This window comes from Kogia breviceps, chromosome 1 (genome assembly GCF_026419965.1).
Source record: "Kogia breviceps isolate mKogBre1 chromosome 1, mKogBre1 haplotype 1, whole genome shotgun sequence".
Taxonomy (NCBI): Eukaryota; Metazoa; Chordata; class Mammalia; order Artiodactyla; family Physeteridae; genus Kogia; species Kogia breviceps.
Window position 1 is genome coordinate 193,295,887 of NC_081310.1, and position 9,364 is coordinate 193,305,250.

At 57.7% G+C, this 9,364-nt stretch overlaps 1 protein-coding gene across 1 annotated transcript; it reads left to right on the plus strand.

The window, feature by feature from the left end:
• Nucleotides 1-437: 437 nt before the first annotated feature.
• KIAA2013 (KIAA2013 ortholog) lies at nt 438-6,113 on the plus strand. The gene is made up of 3 exons (XM_059041895.2): nt 438-1,506; nt 3,818-4,671; nt 5,406-6,113. Exons 1-3 carry the CDS (start codon nt 474-476, stop codon nt 5,421-5,423), a joined length of 1,905 nt encoding a protein of 634 aa, XP_058897878.1. The 5' UTR covers nt 438-473; the 3' UTR covers nt 5,424-6,113.
• Nucleotides 6,114-9,364: the final 3,251 nt, after the last annotated feature.

Sequence of the window (9,364 nt, forward strand, 5' to 3'; positions counted from 1 at the left end):
ATTAGTAGCGAATGGGGGACACGTGTTCGCTTTGGCTAGCGCGGTGGGTTTTTTCGTTTCTGTTTTTATTTCCCATGAATTGGCCGCTTCCAGTCCTCCGCAGACCCCTGTCCTCTTCTGGACTTGACTTCGCAGGCCAGAGAACTGGTAGTCCAAACCCCCGCGGTGCCCGCCCCATCCTCGCCGTGGCCCCGCCTCCTCCTCACGGGCCCGCCCCTCTCCCCTCCCTCCGCCCTCCCCTTTTCCATCTGTCGCAAAAGCGTAGGCGGCGCTTGACGGCCCGCGTCGTTTGACGGCCGGAGGCAACCTAGAAGGAGGAGGAAGCAGCTGTGGCGGCTGCCGCGGCGCCTGTGACGGGGGCTGGGGTGGGCGCCGCGGTCCGGGCCCGGGAGTGAGGCGCGGGCGGCCGGGCCGGTGGGCTGGGCGGCGGGCCCGGCGGCCGCCCGCGCGCCGCGCCAGCGCCTGGCGGCCCGATGTGGCTGCAGCAGCGGCTTAAGGGGCTGCCGGGACTGCTGTCGAGCAGCTGGGCCCGCCGCCTACTCTGCCTGCTCGGCCTCCTGGTGCTGCTTCTGTGGTTCGCGGGCTCCGGGGCGCGGCGGGCGGCGGGCGGTCTGCAGCTGCTGCCCTGGCCCCGCGGCGAGCCGGGCGCTGCCGAGCCTTCTGCCTGTCTGGAGGCAGCCACCCGCGCGTGGCGCGGCCTGCGGGAGCGGGGCGAGGCTGTACCGCTGGGCCCCGGAGTGCCGGCCCTGGTGGCCAACGGCTTCCTGGCCCTGGACGTGATCGCCAACCGGCTGTGGGTGACCCCTGGGGAGCGGGAGCCCGCCGTGGCGCCGGACTTTGTGCCCTTCGTGCAGCTGCGCCCGCTGAGCGCGCTCTCTGAAGCTGGAGAGTCAGTGTTGCTGCTGCGGGAAGGGCTGCTGCGGCGGGTGCGCTGCCTGCAGCTCGGGACTCCGGGTCCCGGCCCTGCGGCCGCCGCCCCGGGCCCCGCCTCGGTCTCCGGCCTCGTCACGGGATCCGGCCGAGACTGCGTGCTGCTGCAAGAGGACTTTCTGGCGCACCGGGGCCGACCCCACGTCTATCTGCAGCGCATCCAGCTCAACAACCCCACGGAACGCGTGGCCGCGCTGCAGACTGTCGGGCCCACTGCCGGCCCGGTCCCCAAGGCCTTCACCAGCACCCTGGAGAAGGTTGGAGACCATCAGTTCCTCCTCTACTCGGGCCGGTCCCCGCCTTTTCCCACGGGGCTGGTGCACCTGCTGGTGGTGGCCGCCAAGAAATTAGTGAACCGTCTCCAAGTGGCTCCCAAGACGCAGCTGGACGAGACTGTGCTGTGGGTGGTGTACGTCTCCGGCCCTCTTAACCCCCAGGTGCTCAAAAGCAAAGCAGGCAAGGAGCTCAAGGTGCTCCAGGACTTGGCACGGAAGGAAATGCTGGAGCTCTTGGAGATGCCGGCGGCGGAGCTGCTTCAGGACCACCAGCGCCTCTGGGCCCAGCTCTTCAGCCCAGGTGAGGCCTGGCGAGTGCTTGGCCCGCCGTCCACACCTTGCACAAGGGTGAGCACGGTCCACCCTGGAGATGCCCCTGCAGAGTCTGCAGAGGTGACACTGAAGGGCGGGGGCCCGGGGTGGTTCAGACTTGGGCTTGGCGTTTGATCTGGGGCTGACTCTTGCTCCACCACTTAGTAGCTGTGTGACCTTGAACCCTATTCTCTCTGCTCCTGTTATCATTGTGTTCAATGATAACAGGAGCACCTACCTCAGAGGACTTTTATGAGGTTGTCGTGAAAGAGGAGTGCGAAGGGCAGGTCTTATTGGTATCCGTTCTTGTGGCTGAAGCCTTATTTGAGCAGCGTGGTTTGGGAGGTCAGTTGGTAAAGGATAAGCCAGAGGCCTGGCCGACCCTGGGATTCTTTTTTTTTAACGTATTTATTTATTTTTGATTGCATTGGGTCTTCGCTGCTGTGCGGGTGCTTTCTCTAGTTGTGGTGAGCCGGGGGGCTACTCTTCATTGCGGTGCACGGGTTTCTCTTGTTGCGGAGCACGGGCTCTAGGCGTGTGGGCTTCAGTAGTTGTGGCTCGCGGGCTCTAGAGCGCAGGCTCAGTGGTTGTGGCACACGGGCTTAGGTGCTCCGCTGCATGTGGGATCTTCCCAGACCAGGGCTCGAACCTGAGTCCCTTGCATTGGCTGGCGGATTCTTAACCACTGAGCCACGAGGGAAGTCAGATCCCGGGATTCTTAACTCAGTTCCCCACAGTTTTCTGGCTGGTGACAGGCATGGGCTTCTTGACATGACTCCTGCTAGCCTGAGCTGTGGCCTCGCTGTTGTGGCTGCAGCTTTTTCATGGGGGAGGGGGCGGGTAGTGGAATCTCTTCAGCAGGTGGGATGCTCCTGTCAAATGAAAACTCCTTCACCCCCTTGACTGCTTAAGAAAAAGAAATCCTAGTGTAGAGGAGAGAGAGATTAAGAGATTTTGGTTTCCAGGGTTCTAGTTGTCTAAATCCTTAAACTTAGTTGCTCAAAGAGTCTTTAATTTAGTCGAGTATTTATCGAATGCTTCTGCCAGAAACTGTTCTTCACGTGGGGCATGCAGAAGCAAGCAGAACGAAGTCCGCTTCTCATGGCTCTTAGATTCTGGGCGGGCGGAAGACAGATATTAGAAAGCGAAAATTTGGATTAAAAAAAGCGAGATAGCTTTTTGGGCTCAAGCATTATAAGGAGAAAAGACAAAAATATGTGCTTGGGGGTGAGTGACTGCAGTGGGTGGGGCTAAGAGTGTCAGGGAGTGTCCGCCGTCAGGGAGGCCTCTCTGAGCAGGAATCGCAGAAGCTGAGGCCTACACAGCCAGAGGAAGCGCTGTGTGGTGGTCTGGAGGGAGCCAGCAGGGCAGAGGCCCTGAGGCAGGGGCGGGCTTGGTTGAGTGGCCAGTGTGGCTGGCGGGTGGTGAGCAAGGGGAGGGTGGCAGTGGCCAGAGAGTAAAGGGCCTTGGGGCCTCGGTGAGGACAGGTGGAGGCGCTATCTGGTGCACATTTTTAAAGGTCCCGGTGCTGCTGCTGCGTCAGAGTGTAGACAGTGTCGGGGAGGGGGAAGTAGAGCGTGGAGACCAGATAGGAGGTTTTGGCAGGAGCCCAGCTGAGAGGACGTGGCTGGGGCCAGAGCTGTGACCGTGGAGCAGGGGTGGATGAGTCGGAAACTTTTGCAGCTGGAGCCACCGGGCGTTCTGTGCACTGGCTGTGGGGAGTGAGAATTTGAGGGTGACTCCTGGATTTGGGGGGAGGGCTCCAGCGGGTGTCTGGAGGTGATTTAGGGAAGGATTAGCATGGGGCTGGAAGGATTCAAACCTCGTCCGTTTCCAAATGCCTGTCAGACATCCAGCTTGAGACACCATGTGGGCGGTGAGCTGTCTGAGTCTAGAGCTCATACAAATCTGGGGGATCCTGTGCCCAGATGTTGTTTAAAGCTGCAGGCCCGGTGAGAGAGAAGCAGCCCACGACTGGCCAGGGCGTTGATGACAGTTCTTGGCGTCGGGGAACTGGCCTTTCTACTTGGCACCCTAGGCTTGGCTAGATCTGTGTTCTTCTGGGCTCTGGCAGGAGCCCCACTGGTGGGATTTTCAGTTTCAGGCCCAGAGGGCTCAAGGTGGTCATGTGAGAAAGCCAGGCAGGATGCTGTTCTCCGTACTGGTGGGAGACTGGAGCCGCTCTTTTCATCCCTGAGGACAAAAACTTCGTGTCTCTGCTGCTCTTGATCTTTGTTTCATAAGCTCAGCCTCTTGGCCATGCCGTTCCTCCTTAATGTACAACCTCTGTGGTGTTACAGGTGTGGAAATGAAGAAGATCACCGATGCCCACACTCCCTCAGGCCTGACCGTGAACCTGACACTGTACTACATGCTCTCCTGCTCCCCCGCACCACTGCTCAGCCCCGACCTGAGCCACAGGGAGCGGGACCAGATGGAGTCGACACTCAACTACGAAGATCATTGCTTCAGCGGCCACGCCACCATGCACGCCGGGAACCTCTGGCCGGGCCGCCTGTCCTCCATCCAGCAGATCCTGCAGCTCTGGGACCTGTGGAGGCTGACCCTGCAGAAGCGCGGCTGCAAGGGGCTGGTGCGGGCGGGCGCCCCGGGCATCCTGCAGGGCATGGTGCTCAGCTTCGGCGGCCTGCAGTTCACCGAGAACCACCTCCAGTTCCAGGCCGACCCCGACGTGCTGCACAACAGTTACGCCCTGCATGGCATCCGCTACAAGAATGACCACATCAACCTGGCCGTGCTCGCGGACCCCGAGGGCAAGCCGTACCTGCACGTGTCTGTGGAGTCCCGTGGCCAGCTCGTCAAGATCTACGCCTGCGAAGCGGGCTGCCTGGACGAGCCTGTGGAGCTGACCTCGGTGCCGCAGGGCCACACCTTCTCGGTCATGGTGACGCAGCCCATCACACCGCTGCTCTACATCTCCACCGACCTCACGCACCTGCAGGACCTGCGGCACACGCTGCACCTCAAGGCCATCCTGGCCCACGACGAGCACATGGCCCAGCAGGACCCTGGGCTGCCCTTCCTCTTCTGGTTCAGCGTGGCCTCCCTCATCACCCTCTTCCACCTCTTCCTCTTCAAGCTCATCTACAACGAGTACTGTGGGCCTGGCGCCAAGCCCCTCTTCAGGAGTAAGGTATAAAGCCACCGCGCCTCCAGAGCCCGGGGCCCTGGCCTCGCGTCTGTCCCGGAGTCCAGTGTAGTGGGGTGGAGGGTACGTTAAGCTCCAGCTCTGTGCTCCCACTCTTTAAAGGGCCCGGACTCAGGAGAAAGGGGCTCTGTGGCTTCTGGTTTGGAGAAGGAAGTAGCACTTGACCTGAAGGAGCGGGAGAAGGGCCAGAGGCAGGTCTGAGCTCCTCAAGCGTGAAGAACCCAGAAAGTCAGATCAAAGGGAAATGTGCAGGCCGCCTTCCCGGGTGGCCGTCACAGGACAGGGGCTGCGTTTGCATCGCGTGGATCTGGCAGCCTCTGTTAAGCAGGCGGGCGAGCCGTTTCTCCCTGCTAGGTGGTGGGCTTCTCTACTCTTAATCTGGCGTATCCCCATTCACCCGTGGTTCCCAGCTGATCGGGGGGACAGGCCAAGCTGCCTTCGCAGGTCCTGCCCAGTGACGTCTGCCTGCCCCTCCAGCCGGGCCTGGCCAGAGCAGGGCCCGTGAACTCGCTGCACCTGTCTAAGGAGGTGCCTGGGCCCCCGAGTCTGTGGCAGCTTTAGTCCGTCCGTCCCTGGGCCAAGCGCTGTCAGCAAGGCGGGCTCAGAGCCTGGGTGGGGTGCCAGCAGGGTTTCTCCTTCGCCTGCTTCCCTTGAGATTGCTGTAGCTGGTCCACCGGGCTCGGCACGAGCAGTAACGACCTGTCTTGTTGATTGAACAGGAAGATCCCAGTGTCTGAGTGGCATCAGTCCTGCTTTCAGTCGCCACTTGCACAAGACGCCCAGCACTGAAAGTCCTGCTGCTGCGAACATGGGATCCTTTGAAAGCACCCAGCCTTTTGTGCCTTGTTGGGGGACACCAGTGACTCGGAAGTGCGTGTGGATGTTCAGGAGTTTGCATCGGGGAGCGGGAGGGGAGGGGCTGGTGGACTTTTTGTAAGCTTTCGACTCAATAAAACGAACCTGTACGGAAAATACTTGAAATTGAACTCACTCTTTCCACTTTCCCCCTTTCTTCTGTCCCAGGAAATAGACCCTCTTTTGAAGAGACTCTTGTCTAGGAAAAAAATGTATTCTTTTCCTAATTTAATGTGTTCTTTCTTGAATGACTTTTTAATTTATTGTTGAGATTTTGCTGGATGGCTTTTGCATCCACTCTCGGTAGGGAATGTTGGCAGTGATTTCCAATATGCAGCACCTCGGGAGGTTTGGAGGCCCGCCTGCCGCCTGCCTGGAGGGGGTGTGTCTCCGTCACCCTCGGGTTTGCACATTGCGTCTTTCTTATCGTGAGCCTATGGAGATCTGTGGTTTTGTACCTCTGGGCTTTAGGGGAGGTGTTTAACTTTCTAGTGATCGATGATTGTTGGCTTTTGGAATACCAAAGTGCTTTTTTGTGTTCTGTTTTTAAATAAATCTCTTTCAAACCTCCACGACCGGTTTGCGTGTGGTTGAGACCTCTGGAGACATTGGACCTTCCTCGGTCACCAGGCTTTTGGGTAGAGTCCGAAGCAAAGGCCCCGCCGTGGTGACAGTATTCTTTTCCCACGTCTTCTCCTCTTCAGAGGAGCCCACTCAGAGGTTGTGCAGGTGGCCCCCGTGCTGCCCGCCTGGGGCACTGCTGCATGTCCCAGCTGAGTGGGCTGCCCGAGGAGCATTACCCTGGCCCCTTCCTGCTGCAGCGCCTCCCCCCCCGCCTGCCCTAAAGAGAGTTGCCTGCCCCGGTTTCGCTGCCCATAGGACCGGGGGCAGGAAAAACCCCGAGTGGGCCTCCTGCAGATTGTTCTCGAAGCTAAGGTCTGAGTCCTTCCTTTGTGGGGAGAATGGAGCAAAGAGGGGGCCGGGCTGAGTGTGGACCATCACGCTCCGTGTCTTGGTGGTTTTCCTGGCTTCCCAGGTGGGCGTTTTGAGCAGCCTGGCTCACCAGGAAGCCTGTGGTGTGCTTGCCAAGCTGCTGAGCGTCCGGCCACACAAGGGTTTCAGGCTCTTCTACGAGTTGCTCTGGTTTGCTGCTGTCGCTCCAGGCCTGTGCGCCTTCCACTCCTGCCCTGAGGGTGCCTCACCCTTCTGGCCAGGGGCCCTTGGCTGGCGGGGGTGTGTGGTGGGCTGTGGTGTATGGCGTGACATGCCCTCCAGTCATTGCATTCAACTGGAAGTTACTTGACCACAGGAGCAGCGCTTCATGGCTCCCACTCACCCCGTTAACTTGGAACCAGGCTCCCATACATGTCAACACGAACCCACATACCTGTGCCTGGAGGATACCGAGCCAACGACGAGAATTTCAGTAGACAAATACTTGCGGATTATTGGTCATTGAAGCGAGCACGTGTGTTAGGTATTTTACATCAACACGGCCTCATGCAGGGAGGAGGTTGCTGAGGGTTAAGATCCCAGTTTGAGAGATGAGGAAATGTGCTCAAGGCCGAGCAGCCCAGGCTGGGTTGCAAACTGGGGCTCAGCCCAGCCTCTGTCTCAGCCCCTGCACTCTGTTTCTCCCCATGCTCTCTCCCCACACACTCCTCTGATGGCTCCCGCAGGATGGGGTGGGTAATGCATTTGCTCTTGCCCTCTGGGATGACATCAGCCCACTCTGAAAGCGGCTGGGCGTCTGCCGTGAGCCTCTGCAGTGCCTCCAGTTCAGCCTCAGTTGGGAGCAGGCCACCCACTAACTCTAGTGGGTCTGCCGCTCACGGTCCGGTAATGCACTGGAGCTTTCTTCTTGGGCTGGATGCACAAAGAGGCTTGGTCAAGTTGCTTTTCAGGGGTAGACACCTGGTATGGAATTGCATACTACCTAGCACTTCCCAACAGCTGGAAAGTTGGTTTGGAAATGTATTAACTCGCTGAAAACCTACGGGCACCTCGGCCTCTCGTGCCCCATCTCACGTCCTCTCAGACCACCTTCTACTCCTGCCGTGGTTGCAGCCACCAGCTCTTCCCAGGTGTGGCTTCCTGGCAGCATCTGACCTCACCTTCTCTCTGACCTTCAGGAAGCTGTTCTGCACTCAGCATGTTTGTAGCCTCAAAGCAGGCCAAGGACATCGCTGCTAGGGGCAGCCCTTCTCCCATGAGAGATGGAGCCAGTGGACCAGCGCTCCCTCCGCTATCCCCTGGGTGGACAGTTCTGTGACACCTTCTACACAGCTCCTCAGATGGCAAGATCAGGCCCCCCACTGCCCACAGTGGTGAAGAACTTGGGAAGACACCCTTGATTCAATTTCCCTCCCTCCATTTTACCCTCCCCCAGCCTCCCTCTGCTGTCCCCTGGGATATCTTCCTAAATAAACTACCTGAACACAAGCTTTGCTTCGGGTTAAGACACTAACCAGCAGGTCTGTGGCTCCTCTGGAGGGTTTTTCCAAGAGGAAGTTGGATTCTCCTGTGGGTGTTGTTACGGACTGATTCACGTGTTGAAGCCTAACCCCCAGTGTGATGGTGTTTGGGGGTGGGGCCTCTGGGAGGTGACTAGATCATGAGGGTGGAGCCCTCACGAATGGGATTAGTGCCGTTATACAAGAGACCCCAGGGAGCTCTCTAGTCCTCTCCCTGCCACGTGAGGACGCAGAGAGACGACAGCTATCTCCAGCCCAGAAGAGGGCTCTCATCAGAACCCGACCACGCCGGCTCCCTGATCTCAGACTTCCAGCCTCCAGAACTGTGAGAAATAGATTTCTGTTGTTTATGAGCCACCTGGTGTGTGGTATTCTGCTGTAGGAGCCCAAACGGACTAAGACAGTCATATTCTTCCAGTGGAGGAATGGAACTTTTCAAGGGTGATACGAAGCCAAAAATCCAGACATTCGTAGGGTCTTAGATTTAAAAAACCTTAGAGATTTTTTTGCTCAAGGGTCCATAACCTGGCTTCAAGTGACCTGTGAACCCCTGGAATTGCAAAATGTATGTACTTTTTTTTTTTTTTTATGAGGAGAGTTTCTGTAGCTTTCCTCAGATTCTTAAAAGGATTCCTGACCTTTAAAAAAACCCTTAAGAACAAGATAACCTGCACTTTGGGGTCTTGTTTTCAGCCCCCCACCCCACCCCCAGGAAGCAGCAGTGATCTGACCTCCAGCCATCTGCTTAGGGGTCTGGTGATTGTGTGGATCACCTCACTTGCTGAGGGCCACTTGCTCCCCTTGCAGAAAGGAGGCCCATCTCAGCTGAGTTGAGCAAACAGCCTCGCTGTGAACAAGCTACCTAGTCTCATAATCCTGCTTCCTGGGAGCCTCTCCTCTGGACTTTGGCTGATGGAAGCTTCAAATAAAACATTTGACTCAGTAAATGTTCATTGTGAATCTTTGGGATTTCCCTGACGGTCCAGTGGTTAAGACGCTGTGCTTCCACTGCAGGGGGCATGGGTTTGATCCCTGGTCAGGGAACTAGGATCCCACATCCTGCATGCCGTGCAGCGAGTCCAAAAAAAAAAAGAACATTGCGAATCTTCTAGCAGGCCATGCATCCGTCCAGCCCTTGGGTGACAAAGGGGGAATAGTTACGATTGGTGAACATATTCTGTATGCTTGGCACTTCCCCACTAGCTCAGGTTCTGTGAAGGCAGTGGCTATATCTGTCTTTGACTCTGGATGGCCAGAGACTACAATGCCTGGCACAGGGTAGATGTTTAAAGAATAATTGTTGAATTGTGTCTGTATGCGTTATGTCATTCGATCCTTGTGTCTCAGTT